Raw genomic sequence first — 16,767 nt, 5'->3', positions numbered from 1 at the left:
AAGAAGAAAGTGCTGGAGCTAAAGCTGATACCCACATCATCCCTAAAAGCCCAAACTTCACATCCTATACAAACTAAAACCTGTGGATGCACTTGAAAGAGTGCAGCTTATTTCCAGCAATAGGCTCCTCCAAGAGCCAAAGCCCATTTCCTCTGCCACAAATCATGTAATTACTGTAATGCGTTAATATGCAGGTCAATTTCAAGTGAAAATGAAATAATCCATTTTAAAGCACAGGTAATCATACGAGTCGCCTGTGGTGAATATCACACTTACTCTACCGCATTCTTTAGCAAATATTGACTAGATAAAGGCAAGACTAGATTGTTGTGTGGCACTCAAGAAAAGTACAGCTTATTATCTGCATCCAGCGACTATGCGAAGCAAGGAGATCATCTCAAAAGTTTGACAAATATTTTTCTGCCCCTTTCGCTCCCCTGCTCTTGTGTTGCTGTAGTCATTGTTGGGTTTGGCACTAACTCTTACCTTTCTAGAAAACATTCTCCTCCAACCTGGGGCCCTGCAAATGTTTAGGACTGCACCTCCTATCCCAACTGGCTATGGCTAATGGAAGTTGTAGTCCATCTGGCTGGAGAAGACTGGGAACAAAGAGCCATTGGCCCATTCAAAATCTAGAATAGTGATTCCCAAGCTGTGGCCTGTGGACCACCAGTGGTCCATGAACTTCCTTCAGGTGGTCCACAATGATCAGCTCTCTGTTGTCAATGAAAATTTATTAAGAAAATAGTATTTTATTTCTGTAATATATTCAGAAACAACTCATTGGGGGAAATTCTATTTTGCTAGGAGAGCATGGAGCTGGTGTACAATAAATCCAAGCCAGTGGCAGTTACTGGAATGGCTTTCCCAACTGGAGACGTCAATAACTTTGTAGTTGGAAGTGAAGAGGGCACTGTTTACACAGCTTGTCGTCATGGAAGGTATTTGTGTGTATGTGTGTGTGGTTTTTGTTTTTGTTTTACTAACTGCATTTAGCTCATAGTAGATATCTCTAGGTTGCCTAGGTTACAATAAGGGCCAAAACAGACATGATGAGGGAAGTGGTCATTGTGAATTTCATAGGAGAAGTGATTCTACCTTCTAGCCTTCTACTAGCTTTGTTTCCCTAATCAAAACTCCATACCTGAAGCACTATTAAGGGGGGTGGGGAAGGAATACAGATAGATCCTCAAGATTTGCAGCATTTTCTGGTGTTGGATGTTTCCTAAGTGTACACCTCTCTCCTTATACAGTAAAGCGGGCATTGGTGAAATCTTTGAAGGCCACCAAGGTCCTGTGACAGGAATCAATTGCCACATGGCAGTGGGTCCGATTGACTTCTCCCATCTATTTGTGACATCATCATTTGACTGGACCGTCAAGCTGTGGACTACAAAGGTAAAAGATGGGGTTAGCAGTGCTGGTTTGGGTCTTCAACCTTAACTAATGAGTGGCTGGGGGTGGATTTCATCCTCTTTGGGGCTCTGGCCTAGACAGAGATGGAAACCACTCACTTCCTGCACATCAAATGAGTGGGGAGAAAGCGTCGGCTCCCATTCTCAACTGATGTACTTGGAGCTGGGGCCTGTGTGTGTGCCTGTATGTGTGTCCTGCACCCATGTGTGTCCTGTGTGTGTCCTATATTTGTGTGTTTTGTGTGCATGCCTGTGAGAATGTGCATGTGGGGTGTAGGGTGGCCCTCTCCTAGCATTCATCTCTCTGAAGACTTGGCCAAGGGTGAATGCAGCCCACAGGCCCCCAACATATTCCCGATATAAAAGGAAATGGCTCCTTAGATGGCTCATAGTTCTCAAGAATCAACCCTATACAAGGATGAGCATAGTATCTGCCCATCATATGCAATAATTAAGGCTAGCAGAAGATAAAGGATCCAAATGGCCCAGTGTGACATCAACCAGACATCATCCATCGTGCTATGAAGAGAGGCTGAGAAATGCCTAAGGTCATTCACTGAAGCCAGGATTTGAATTCAGATTTTAACTGCATGTCCACACAAATCTGAATGAAAATGCAGCAGTGTCAAAAACTGCTTCAGATCTAAACTCTGCTTGATTCGGTGCCCGCTGCATTCCCCCCCCCCATTGGCCTTTGCTTATTATAGCTGCGAAAAGCTTAGAGTGAACTCTGAACTACTGAACTACTGAAAATGCACCCAGTTTTTGTGTGGGTGGGTGGGTGGGTTGCAAATTCCCAGTCCTTGAGAGGCTACTGTTTGTTTTGATATGCTTTGAATTACCTTGTTTTAATGTGTTTCTTAAGCTCTGCTTTTTGCTGCCGTAGGATTTGCATGAAGGGCATATATACACACCCACACACCATACTTTTCTGTGCCTGCTAATATTGATGATAGAGCAGGGGAAAGGCCATTGATTTTGTGTGTGTGTGTGTGTGTGTGTGTGTGTGTGTGTAAGTACAAATATGTGAAGGAGTGTGACAACTGCCTGGTGGAGACTGTTTGAAGCTGGCCTGAGAAACTTTACATAGGTTCTGACTTAAGCTGCTGTTCTCTGGGGAGCAGTGGATTTCTTCCTGTGTTCCTTTGTACATGGACCCATGTATTCCAGTTAACCCCAGTCTGATAAATAAGATTGAAACACACAAGCAAATATTAAGTGAAACAAAGAGGCTGTGGCAGGCTGTGGCTAATTTTCCCAGCAAGGGGAAGGCCTGCAGCAAATGTTGTGATGGTTGCCTGTTGCCCACCCCACATCTAAGGAGTCTTGAGTGTATCTCTGTGGGAAAACATGCAGATAATTGTCGGATGTTTTGCTTGGTGTAATGCTAGGTAAAAATGGTCCTAGTCAGCCTCACGACCATTATGGGGAAGTGGTTTCCATGTGACGTGGTATATCTGGAAGGTTGGCGGGGGGGTTATAAGTTGCTGTGGTCAGATTATCTCCCTGCCTCTTACAGCATTCTTGACCACATCTACACAAAGTGTTTAAAGCACTAGATGGTTGGACAGTGTTCTCGAAACTACCAACATGAGTTTGACCAAACTCCAGGAGGCAGTGGAAGACAGGAGTGCCTGGTGTGCTCTGGTCCATGGAGGTCATGAAGAGTCAGACACAACTAAACAACAACAACAAAAATACTTTTCTAATAGTCATGGCTTCTCCCAAAGTATCATGGGAACTGGAGTTTGTTAAGGGCAGTGGGAGTTGTTAGGAGACCCCTACTCCCTTCGCAGAACTACAATTCCCAGAGTTCCCTGGGAGGACAAATTGATTGTTAAACCACTCAGGCAACCCTGATTTAAACTGCCTTCTTTCAAGAACCTCTAGGAATTTTATTTGTGAGGAATCCAATAATTTTCTGCTAGGACTCCATTCCTATATTGATGTTAATGAGGCATGAGATCACAGCACACCATGAAAGTAGAACCAGGATGCCGAAAAGACAAGAGATATCCTGGTGGGATGAATCTGTTGAATCTTGTATCTATTTAGGTATTACTGCTTTGAACATGTAAATTGTTTTCTAAAGGCCACCTGCTCATTAAGCTATACTAGGGATTATTAACAAATTTTAATGTGCAGCAATGGCCGTGCTCCTTATCATGTTATCATGCAGAATTATATAATACCACATGAAGAAAAGCAGACTTGAGTCTCTTAGATTTTTTTATCAAAACACCCCATTATTCTGCCTTAAATAATCTTAGCTATGGCTTCAAAAGGAAAGTGTTGGCTTCTGAGAGTAGACTGTACAGGACTGAACAGGATTTCAGGTGCAACTTTTCCTGCTACTTTTGAGCCATTAACTTAAAAACATGTATAGCCTAAATAGCATGGTTGTATAGGAGAATATTCATGTTAGAGATGTCTTGGAAATTTTTCTTTGGGGACTGCCCATAAAATACCATTGAAAGAAACAACACCTTGTGGTTTGTTGTCAGCATGGTTCAGACAAATGAGGAGTTAGTATTCTGTTCAAATGCAGCCATGTCACTCTGTTATAGGCAGCCCCCTAAAATAACTCCATATATGTAATTGTACCAAAAGTATACATTTACATGGATTGTTATATTGGCCTCAGTTTCTTACTTTTAAGGAATAATTTTTTGACTGACATTTTCACTGAAAATGAGTAATGAGAAACATTTTTGCACTTTCTAAAAAGGCCAGCCGAGAGTAAGGATGGAGAACAAGAAGCAAATATTAAGTGAAACAAGAGGCCCTCTCAGAAGAGAGGGGCCCAAAGGAGAGCAAACAAGGGAGAACAATTAATATTGTACTAAGTGACTGCAGGGAAAAGAAACAGATTAGAACCAAACTGCAGCTCATGCTAAAGGCATCTTTGTAGTGGCACCAATGTGGCTTTGCTGCCTAAAGTATCAGCTTCAGAAGAGGGATTTTCCTCAGGACTGCAGCAAGGGAGGAAGGGGTTGAATTCCCTATCCATGCCTGCTATGATTCTCATAATTATCACATACACACGTGCAACTTGCCTTTTTAAAAAAACCTTGCACATTAAATGCAAAGAATCATGTCATGTCATGTCTAGTTTGGGACTTGGATGGTGTCAGCTCACCCAGAAGCATATAATAGTCCAATAGTCCACTGGAGAGCCAGTGTGGTGTAGTGGTTAAGAGCGGTAGTCACGTAATCTGGGGAACTGGGTTCGCGTCTCCCTCCTCCACATGAAGCTGCTGGGTGACCTTGGGCCAGTCACACTTCTCTGAAGTCTCTCAGCCCCACTCACCTCACAGAGTGTTTGTTGGGGGGGGGGGAGGGAAAGGAGAATGTTAGTGCTTTGAGACTCATTAGGGTAGTGATAAAGTGGGATATCAAATCCAAACTCCTCCTCCTCCTCCTCCTCCTCCTCCTCCTCCTCCTCTTCTATGATTTCACATTTTTATTCTCCTTCCCTCTTTCGCTATAGATTGCCATAACTTTCCTCTCTATTTAATGCATGACATACTTTGTGTATGTCCCCCCACCCTCCTGTGTCTGCAATTTCTTTAAACTTTCTGGGGAGAAGAGGGAAGGCATGGACTCTTTTCTGTGTGGTTTCTCCTACATGGTCAGGTATGGTGGCATTGGTGGGAAGCTGTGCCTTTAATCTTCTTCTTTCCCCTCCAGCCAAATTCCTCTGCTTCCCCCTTGCACCATCTTATGCTCTTGCAGTCCTGCAGCGAGAGCACTGTGCTACGTTCTTCTCATGTGTCCTTCCTCTTAATCTGTCTCATGCCCCTCCCCCATTTCTCAAGTCTGTCTGTTGTGTGGTCCGTAGGATCATTGGAAGCTGCCTTATACTGAGTCAGGTCATTGGCCCATTTAGCTCAGCATCGTCTACACTGGCTGGCAGCAGCTCTCAGGCAGGGATCTCTCCCAGCCCTACTTGGTGTGTTCAGTGTGGTGTAGTGGTTAAGAGCAGTAGTCTCGTAATCTGGTGAACCAGGTTCGCTTCCCCGCTCCTCCACATGCAGCTGCTGGGTGACCTTGGGCCAGTCACACTTCTCTGAAGTCTCTCAGCCTCACTCACTTCACAGAGTGTTTGCTGTGGGGGAGGAAGGGAAAGGAGAATGTTAGCTGCTTTGAGACTCCTTAGAGTAGTGATAAAGTGGGATATCAAATCCAAACTCCTCTTCTTCTGGATTGATCCTGGGACCTTCTGCATGCAAGGCAATTGCTCTGCCACTGAACCATGACCTTTCCCTGAAATTTAACAATTGGGGGAATTGTTAAAATGAAAGCTCACTTGACATAAATGGTGATTATCCTGAAACAGCTCAGGATCCTCTTGCCAAGCAGTTGGAAGTTCCATCTGGTGAAGATTGCCAGAGATTTTCCTCTCCCATGAAAGCTTAGCTGCCATGCTCTGGTCATTCATAAATATGCCCACACTCTCCATGCCCCTTTACAGAATGCCTAATGTGCCCATTTTGCCAGCATTAAGTAGTTTACACTAGGGGCTTGTCCATACAGGAGCAGAGTGTGGATTTACACCAGCTTGTCTCCCCATTAATGCTAGGGCAGCCACATAATTACCTCCCCATTGTTATCTCAGACCTCCCCCCACCCTTTTAAACGAAGTGTGTTTTTAATTCTTGGAAAGTCCAAATTTGGTGGGGGCATGCATTTAAAGTGGAAAAGGTCTGGGACAACTCTAGGATGGGGTCCACATTATTGTTCTGGTGTGTTCGAGTCCTGGGTCAATTTCTTTCTGTATTGTACCATAAAACAATACTGGCCATATAGCAGAGGTACGGATGTAATCATGCAATGCTCTTTAAAATGTAACCGTGTTAAGTGATTTTAAAAATTATTTTATCAGTGTGGCCCTGCTGAATTAATTATAATATTATATTAATATCATATATTAGTATCGTATCGTATGTTATTGTAAGGTCCCCCATCTCTGAGTACCAAGAGACAGCAGGGCTGCCTGTGCTTATCCTGGGTTCAGTTTCCTTGGAATGAAGGTCAATGGAGGCTGTGGTATCCTTAGGTTATGTGGTTCTATTTATACAACCTGACCATAGGATGAAGGTGCTCACTGCATTAAGACTCCAAAATTTATTGCCTCCCCATTAGGTTTCCAGAAAAGCCCCAAGCCATGCTCTGGGTACAGTATAGGGCAAGACAAGCCTCTGTGTCTTCAGCTTCCAGCATCAGCCAAAACTCTCTCTCACACCCTGCCCCCACCCCTTGGCCCCCTGTTCTCCATCCTAGGATGGCATGGCGTCCAGCCAGGTAAGGTAGTAAAAGGTCCACCCATTGCTCTTTATGGCAACATGTCTTTGGACACATATGTGGCAGTCCAGCTGACTAGCTAAGGCAACCTGTCTGACTTAGTTCAGTGACCTCTTCTACTAGATTCTAAACATTGCTGCATCAAGGATCAGAGGCCTGGAAGGGACCAATGAATATCATTCAGACTGACCCCGCCCCCCCTTAAACCTATAACAATATTATTGTTGTGGTAAAGATTTTTCTATCGCTATAGAACAGAAGTTCTTGTTTTGCTTGGCCAGACCTTCAACAGTGTGCTTAATAGAAATGCATGGCATACATTGTAGCATCAATAAATACCCTTTCAGTTAGCAAGGAAAAAACCTCTAAATGAAAATTAACAATTGTGGATAAAAGAGTTCACTCCCTCTGCACTCAAGTCACATTAAATTTCACTGTCTTCAGAGCAGGAAGCAGTTTATAGCATCGTATTTGCAAACACACCCAAGACTCATCTAGACTGTATCAGCCACATGAAGTAAGGAAGTAAGACAAAAGTGGCATAAAGAATTTTCTTCTGCCTTGGCTAGAGAAACCACATGGCCAGACCTCAGGGAGACTACTGGTATGAACGTGGGTGGCATGATCTGGTTTTTAAGTTATATACAATTTAGGAAACAAACTTATTCCCCCTTGCTGAGTGAACATTACAGCAGAACTAGGGGATGAAAAAGGCTTTCTTGTGGATCTCAAATGAATCTACCCTAAAAGCCCAGCCACTGAAACATTTCTTTCCCAGTCCCCTTATTTGTTTTATTCCATTTCAAATTGAAGTAGCAAAAAGGGCATTTCTTTACTTATCTAATTTAGTAGTTTCACTGTTTCAAAGTCCTTGCAGTTGAGCCTTGTGGGCCTACCTGGTCCGTACCAGCCCACAGGAGCCAATGTGGGTTTTAACCTAGGATGTGCAGCCTAGATGGCCACTTCACTGCTTTGAGCACAGGGAATGCATTGAGGGGGGGAAAGAGTTATCAGCCTTTTCTGGGATATAGGGAACAGATTATACTGAGTCAGACCATTGATCCATCTAGTTCTGCATTCTCTCTACACCAACTGGCAGCAAGTCTCTAATGTAAAGTTTCCCAAACTTGAGTCTCCAGCTGTTTTTGGACTACAGTTCCCATCATCCCTCACCGCCAGTCCAGTTAGTTAGGGATGGTGGCAGTTGCAGTCCAAAAACAGCTGGGGACCCAAGTTTGGGAAACTCTGGTGTAATGTTTCAGACAGGAAACCTTCTAGCCTGACTTGGAGTTGAACCTGGGACCTGCGGCCTACGAGGCATGTGCTGTATCATTGAACTATGATCATCTCGGGCATTTCCAGAAGGCCTAGATGCATGGCACTGAACTCAGCCACGAGCATGATAGGAGCTATTCTTTGTGCATCACCCTAATCCAATTTATAACCTCGCTCACTTAATCGCCTGTGCCGAGTAAGAATCCTCTCCAGGTGACCTGGTAAAGGTAAAGGGACCACTGACCATTAGGTCCAGTCATGACTGACTCTGAGGTTGCGGCGCTTATCTCGCTTTATTGGCTGAGGGAGCCGGCATACAGCTTCTGGGTCATGTGGCCAGCATGACTAAGCCGCTTCTGGCGAGCCAGAGCAGTGCATGGAAATGCCGTTTACCTTCCCGCCGGAGCGGTCCCTATTTATCTACTTGCACTTTGCCGTGCTTTTGAACTGCTAGGTTGGCAGGAGCAGGGACCGAGCAACGGGAGCTCACCCCGCCGTGGGGATTCGAACCGCCGACCTTCTGATCGGCAAGTCCTAGGCTCTGTGGTTTAACCCACAGCGCCACTTGCGTCCCACACCAGGTGACCTGACAGAGAAGCAAAAGCCAGTTCTCTCTTCGTCCTTATAAGGCCACAAGTGTCTAACAGAAGAAATATAGTAAACATGTTTGAGGGTTAGTAATGGGGGGCGGGGGCAGGAGGACTAGATTTGCAAGGCTGCCCTACTTGGTAATCCTAAAACCAGATATCTTCTGAAAATATGTCTACTTCTGAATATTTTGTGTCCTACAGATGAACAATTAAAAGCATCCTAGTCATTACAGTAAACTACATGGTCTAGCTGTAGATCCGTCAGTAAGTAGCATTCTGGCTTACTCTGGGATCTGCCTGTCTGTTGTACGAGCTCAGCATTTTGAGTTTTGTCCAGAAGCAAAGCAATGAATGAATTTTCTTCAGAGCTCAATTTTGTTGTCAGAAAGCCAAACTGACTCAGAGGAATGGGTGGAGCTGCTTGTTCAGACAGGATTTTTACTTTTTGCCCTTTACCTCTGGAGCCAGAGGTCTGGCTCCCATCCAGCTGTATGAGGAGAAGATTATGGTCTTTCTCTAGGTAATTTGAAGGAGCAAAACCAAAGTGAAGTCAGGTGATCAAAAGCCGGCACTGAGTTTTTCCACAATGTTTCTCTTGATTTTGCTTATCTATTCCACTGTAACCACACGGTCCCGTCCCCCCTTCTTTTTAAAGACTTCATGAGCAGCTTCTTGTATGCACAAAATTGCAGATCTGTTCATGTAGGATGAACTATCAGTGGCTCTCAACTCTGAGGTTTTGCGGACCTCTCAAAAATTGCCGGGAACCACTTAATAAACTTTATTTCTTCTACTGTGACAATACCATCAAAACCAGCACAGCATTATGAAAATCACAGGTCGGGCTACTGGCATGGATCCCTTTAACTGGGAAAAATATATATCACAAAACTCACAGGTCCTAGTCCATGGCCTTGATAGTCTCTTCAATAAATATGGCCCTAGTCAAAACACCCTCAGTCTCCATTACAAGAAAAGAAATAAATGCAAGGCCAGCTACAGCATAGCTGTCAGCTTTTCCCTTTTCTTGCGAGGAATCCTATTCGGAATAAGGGGATTTCCCTTTAAAAAAAGGGAAGCAGTGACAGCTATGAGCTACAGAAGTTCTTGACTGTACCACCTTATGAAGCCAACATGGGGGAGATGTTTTGTGAACATTTTTGGCCAGAGAATTCACCATCTGTCCTCAGTGATTCCATGTGCTCATTGGGGAGAGTCTTGAAACTATTCATGGGGGTGAGGGGTGCAGAAGCGTTACGGTGCTGAAGCAAATGGATCAATAGTCCTTTGCTTCAAGCCAATTATGCTTAGTTTGCTAAGGATATGTATGCAGATCCTGGACCTTAAGTTTGGATGCCATGGATTGAACTTGAGGCCTTCTGCATTTAAAGCAACTGCTTGACTGAGCTTTGGCCTCTCCCTATCTGAACGGCTACTGAAATAATTGAAGTGAGGGCTGATGCCATCCACTTGCGTGGTTTTTCTTTGCTCAGAGAGCCCTTGTATACATGCTTTGCTGTAGTTACTCAGTCCTAACAGTGCAAATGGGAGCTGGACCAGGGCAAAAGTCTTCCCATGCTATGTTGGTGGGAAATGAAACTGCTTGCAGTCTGGTAATGGGATGCCCTATAGTTTAACATTTGCACTTCTCTCAGTTTTGCAATGCAGTTCTCCAACCCCCAAATGTGCAGAAAAATGCAGACATTAAGAGAAAGTGTGCATAGGCTTCCGGTCCCACCTGCCTTAATGGAGGCATTCCCCACGATGGCGGAGGATTGTCGGCGAACAAAAAACAAGGATGGCAGAGGGTAAATCATCCTTACAAATTCCCTCCAGGGAATGGGCTTTGCTCGCAGTTCGTCTTGGTACCTGGTTCTCACTCCGGCATGGAATATGGAAGGCAGGGAGGCGCTGAGTACAAAAGCACTTCAGCTGGCGAAAACCCTCCTACATCACCATTAAGAAGCAGAGGTTATCCATTTACGGTAGTTGGATTTATAGTACCAGCGCATTATGGAAAAGGGTTGCAACAACATACTGCGGAACATATCAGCTACAGGGATCAAGGGTTTGAACTGAGATGAGATTTTCTTTAGTGTGGGAATCGTTTCGGGAGAGGGAAACCCACAGTTTGTTTATTCTAAGCTTCTTTTATATATTTATGATTTGGCAATCCTCTCCAGAATACAAGATAAAAATATATTTACAAGTGAGGAAGGGACATTGGAGTAATATTGATATTAACAAGCAAAAATGGAAACTGTGTGTGATCTGAAATGAAGAAAGGGGGGGGGGACTCAAGTATGACTGTGTTGGAAAGACAGTAATTCCCCTCAGCTCCATTTAAAAACAACAGACAAGGAAAAACAGCCTGAGATTTGTTTGTGCTACTGACGGATTGTAATCTAAGATAAAGTTTAATTGGGCCATAAATCTCTTGCTGGAAGGAAAAGAATTTGGGGGCTGTGATAAGAACGCTGCAGAGATTCTGGGAGTTGGAAAAGGAGTATTAAATCTTCAGTGCTGAGAAAACTGCCCACCTTTTCCTAGGCTGAGATGAAAATGGCGAAGATCTGTGACATGTTTTACTAGTGAGACAGAATGGTTTCTAGCAGACTGTCGCTTGTTCCGAGACATAGAAACAAGGACCGAGAGATAAGACTTCTGAGAAACTTTGAGATTCAGTTCCGCCCCAAATCACGATGGGAGAAAACAACAACTGGGAAGTGAAAGACACAACACCATATATGGACAGAAGGAATCTCCAGTTTTCACACGCAGAACAGAATAAAGATAATAGTGGGAGTTCCACACCTGAAGCATTATAAATTTATATATTATAACATCACAAATGGAAATCATTAATTATGTAGCTGTTGACTAAGGGATGATTATTATAACTGAAATGTAACTGGTATTAATTAAGATTATGCAACACAGTGATACAAGATCGAAAATGCACCTGTTCCACCATGCAGGGAGCCATTTTAACTGAAATGTATTATTAGGAAGTTGAATGGCATTCTGATAATTGTATAATTTGGGAATTAATTGTTATTGTTATAATTTAGCTATTATTGGGGGTATATTGGAAAACAATTTTTTTAAATTTACAAAAAAAGGTGTGCATAAAAATGTATATCTTAATGACAGTAACACAAAAATGAATGCTATTGTGGGGAATTGCTTGCGAAATTATGTGTGCTAGACAAAATTGCTCCCAAAAATTGGTATATTAGAAGAAATGCACAATAAATGCTGACAATTTTTGTGCAGACTATATATATATATATATATATATATATATATATATATATATATATCTGCAAACTGAACTCAAGTCTGGAAAAAAGAGAAGTGGTGAAAAAATGAAATTGACCGATTCATCTCTACTTCCAAATGGTGACTTAGGTAGCGAGAAAAGCTCATGAAAATTCAACACAGAATTAATGTGTGAGTGAAATATAAGTAGGTTTACTCAGTACTGATAAGCCATAGTCGCCAAGTTTGCTGCTGATATACATTTGTGGAAATGCTGCTTTAGACAAAGAAAGCTGGGAATCAAGCAGAGGATTTAGCCTTCAGTTGTAATTGTGAAACCACTTATTCTACAGAAGTCCCTTTGAAGTTAATAGGCTCTCCTGCAGATGGTGGCTGGAGGCTTGCAGACAGATTCTGGAGGCTTGCAGCAGCTCATCTGCCTGCAGTGTTGGCATAATGCCTCTCCACTCTCCATGCTACCCCACGGTTGGTGATGTTGATCTGACACATCAGGTAACAGGCTTGATATTAAGCAGGGGTGGTTTTTTTGTTTTTTGTTTTGCTGACACTGCAAGTTTTCAGCTTATTTGTTCCTTGCTCAGTTTGTATATATTCCCCTTTCTCCAGTTTGAAGAACCTGAGTCAGATTATATCACAGACAAGCAAAACATAACAATGTGCAGATGACAGTCAAAATGAGCATATTCTGCATATATAAATAACAGGATCACAGCACCATTAAAAAAGAGAGATTAGCCAGCTCCATATGCTTTTCTCGATCGAGTTGTTTTCTCCATTCTCCAAAGGGATTCCAACAAAGCCTCTCTAGGAAGCAAACTCCATCATCAGGGTTCTACCACCAGGAAAACCTAGCTCTGTGTGTCACCGTCAGTCTAGTGCAGGCATCCCCAAACTCGGCCCTCCAGATGTTTTGGGACTACAATTCCCACCATCCTTGACCACTGGTCCTGTTAGCTAGGGATGATGGGAGTTGTAGTCCCAAAACATCTGAAGGGCCGAGTTTGGGGATGCCTGGTCTAGTGCATGGCTGAATAACCTTTGGCCTTCCTGTTGCTGGACTATAGCTCTCACAATTCCCGATCATAAGCTATGTTGCTGGGCCATAGCTTCCCCAGCCTTTGTCTAGCTTTTCACACAGAAGACCGAAAAGGGTGGTTTGGTTCCTATGTGGTGTTCTCACAAGAAACCAATTTCAGGCCCAAGATAAAACGTTTCGAGAAGGTGTGGGCATGTAGCCCTTGGCGTAATTTCCAAAGCTGACTGCGACGGATCAGTCTAGACAACTCTGGCAAGAGCAGTCTCTTTCTCCTTTCGTAGGAAGCGAGAGGGAGAAAGAAGGAGGTGGCGGGAAGCAGTGCTATTTTTCTAGAAAAAGAGGTGCCACAACTCACCCTTTTTCTCTAATAATGGAAATGGCTCCCACCTGAAAGGTGCCAGAACTCAGTTCCGGTGAGTTCCAACTGGAAAAAGCCCTGTTTAGGAAGACAGTGCAAATGGGTGTGGCAGGGAGGTCTGCTTTTGGCATTGGTCTTGCCCACAGCTGTCTTGGGTTCTTCCCCGTGGTGGGCCCACCCCACTGGCAGATTACCTCAGAAGGAATACATGACTTGACAGTAAAAAGTATTGCCCACCCCTCCTTTGGAAGCTTACCAAAAGTAAGCAAAACTTAACAATGAGGCTAGTAGCAGTTATGTTTGGTCTCTAGGTTATTCGCTCCTTCAAAATCATCATCTGTGAACTTCCCCTCCCGTCTAGGCATTAGAACTTTGACCCTCAACAGGCAAATTAACTACAAACCCCATAATTTGGACTCTCCTCCAAACCTGTACCAAAGTTTTGCCGTTATTTTACAGTGTTTTGCAGAGAAACCTCCACATTCTGTAGCGCTCCACAAACTGATTAATTGATACATCAAACACAAGGTTCGTGCTTAACTACAAGCCCCAAAATTTTGGATCCTCTGCAAACAACGGGACCACCATCAACCATTCTCAGCTGAAAGCAGGGCTTCCCTTCAGACTGGAATCAGCTTTGCCTATAGTCCCTGAGGGGACATAGATCAGAGCCCCCCAGTAACATACTCTCACCAAACCTTTGAAACAACCTATTTTCCCCTGGCTGTCAACAAATGTTAAATATTCTGTTATGTCAGAGTGAGGAAATGTACTGGGGATCTTACATATGCAGGGATGTCTTGGATAATAAATCACTTTTGAGTCTATATGACTGATGACCCATGAAATCTCCACAGGCCTTCTAGTTTTAACAGTCACAAACACTAATCTTGGCTGTCGGAGGAAACTAGTGTATTCTATCGAGCCATAGTAGACTTTCCATTCGAAAGCATGGTAGCTATGAAATGGTTATTGAAAAGAGCTTGCTGAAAAGCAATAGTGATTCCTTGGCTCTCTTTCTGACATGGGGCTGGGCTCCCTTTTGGTGCTATTTCTCCTAATACACAAATAAACACAGGACTGCTCATGTCCCATATTTATATCAATGCCTTGTCTGCTTACTAGTGTACAGACATCACACAGTGCTGCGCCACAATGTTGAAGTTCTTTGGAGCTATGTCTAGATTGTCTTGCACTCCAGCTTTTTGTACCGACTCTTATTGTATGTATGCATAATGATGGATCAACTTGGAGTTTAAAGATTCTGAACATGTGCAGAGTGTTTTCCTCCAATCATTGAAAAAGAGCAAAGCCTACAGGCCCTAGGCAGTCCTGAGCCATGGCTTTTCTTCTTTTAGAACTGAAGCATTCTTAGCCATCTTGTTGGTCTCATCCACTGGGCTCTCCTTACATCCTTAGCTGCAGGAGTATTCGGTTATCAAGGAAGCAAAAGGAGAGACAAGAGTTAATGCACAGTAAGAATTGCAGCACCGGCCCATGTGAGTCACAACTCAACAGATTTTATAAAACCGCTAAGGAGATTAACTCAATAACCAGTTTACCTGTCAGCATCAAGTCCTCCCCCCTCCCAAAATACCCCTAACACATCTTCAAAAAACTGCTGCCTGACAGACTGACGCTTTCCAGAGTCAGGTGGTGTCTGGCTTGAGGAATTCACTGTGTTTCCCCCCTTCTCTCTCGGTGTTAAGCATTTTCATAGGTGAGGTTTAAGCCATTTATCACTTATCACATTCCTATGCCTTCCTTAAGGAGTTCAGAATGGGATCCATTTTATTCTATTGCCATTTTGCCCTCGCAACATCCTGGGAGGCAGGCAGGCTGAAAAAGAGTTAATGACCCCCAGGTCAGGCAGTGAGCTTCACAGCTGAATGGAAATTTGAACCCAGGGCTCTCGTTCAAGCCCAATACTTTATCCACTATACCGAACTTGCTCTTCTTATGCATCTTGCATGGTTGTCAGATGCACATTAAATGTGTATATTTACCACTTGTATATTGCATTGGCGTTTGGATAGCTCAGTCGGTAGAGCTTGAGACTCTTAATCTTAGGGTCGTGGGTTCAAGCCAAAAGATTTCTGCATTGCAGGGGGTAGGACTACAGTAGATTACTCTTGTGGTCCCTTCCACCTCTATGATTCCAACTGATGGGAATGATTGGTGGAGCATCTGCTTTGCTTGCAGAAGGTCCCAGGTTCAATCTTTGGCATTCTAGGTATGGATTTGAGAGACCCCTGTCTGCAACCCTGGAGACCCACTGATAATCAGCATAGTCAGGTCAACAATCTGATTCAGCATATGGCATCTTCCCATCTTCTTCCACTCTTCCTCTAGCTGTGTCCCATGTCTGCGTCATGCTCTGACTTAAGGTGGATCATGCTAACATTACCACTGCCATTTTCTTTTTGCTCTTGCTGTGAAGGGTTTTAAAAAAGGAAGGAAGGAACTAAAGGGGAAGAGAGATTGGATACAGTAAATAACTAAAAGTAGCTTCTGTGTAATAGATGAAGCTTAAAGGTGAGTCCTGGCTCTAAGAAGGTTGCATATTAAAGCAAAGAACTAGTATTAGAGGCATACTGGACTGGAGGTAGTACACAATCATCATGGCTAATAGACACTTTTAAAACCATCCAGGTTGATGGGCATCACTACATGTTTTGGCAGAAAATCCCATAGTTTAACTTGGCACTGGGCAAAATAGTGATTCCTTTTGTCTACCTTGCATCTTCATTGGATGAGTCCAGGCTTTAGCATTATGGGAAAGGGAGAAAAACATCTCTCCAGCCAACTTTGCCTGCTTTGGTTTTCCCCCTTAAGATTTCTTTATACTACTACTATTCCCCATAAGCACTGTGATCATAGTGTTGTTGTGAGAAGGCTGAAATGGGCACCAGGAGAAACCACTGCTTGGGACTCCTTGAAGACAGACATGCTTCATATCTTGATGATGAAATGCACAACACAGTGTGTGGCTTAACTAACTTTCTTGCGTTATCTGCTCTGCGCATAGAACATTTTCCTGCTTTCCAGTTGCGGCACAGGTTATGTTGATCTGTGGTGTTATGCTTATCATGTGTGGATGGTATTGATTGGTGCTGGGGAACTTGCAAGTACATACAATTGTTGGATGGGGTGGATAAGGAAAAATGTATGGGGGTTTTAGCTCTTGTGTAAGACTTATTTTATTTGTATTGTGCACATAAAAAGCAGTTCTTCCTAACAGACTGTGCACTAGACCCAGAAAAGACTGTTGACACTCATAGTTCAGAATAAGTCCTGCCAGTTAGAGTCAGGTTTTTTTCATCACTGAAACATGGCCTGAATGTGCATATATACAAACAACTAAGCATATACAGATTTTATGCAAATTAGAACAATGTGCCAGCTTGCCAGGTCTTTTTATGTACCAGCAGCTGCCCAGACACTGACACTTACTTCTGAGTAAGCATGCCTAGGATTGCACAGTAAATCTCCTGCGCCAGTGACCCA

General features: G+C 43.5%; 1 protein-coding gene across 6 annotated transcripts in view; it reads left to right on the top strand.

Moving 5' to 3' along the window:
• Positions 1-16,767, top strand: part of DYNC1I1 (dynein cytoplasmic 1 intermediate chain 1) — a 234,983-nt gene that overhangs the window by 177,556 nt on the left and 40,660 nt on the right. For all 6 annotated transcript variants that reach the window (XM_081164604.1, XM_081164609.1, XM_081164605.1 and 3 more), the window contains 2 exons: positions 808-941; positions 1,254-1,398. In XM_081164604.1, coding sequence (XP_081020730.1) covers positions 808-941; positions 1,254-1,398 — 279 coding nt within the window. The remainder of the gene's footprint in view (positions 1-807; positions 942-1,253; positions 1,399-16,767) is intronic.

This window comes from Podarcis bocagei (genome assembly GCF_964188305.1).
Source record: "Podarcis bocagei genome assembly, chromosome: 12".
NCBI lineage: Eukaryota > Metazoa > Chordata > Lepidosauria > Squamata > Lacertidae > Podarcis > Podarcis bocagei.
The sequence above is the reverse complement of the archived record's forward strand: the minus strand, read 5'-3'. Positions and strand labels throughout refer to the sequence as shown.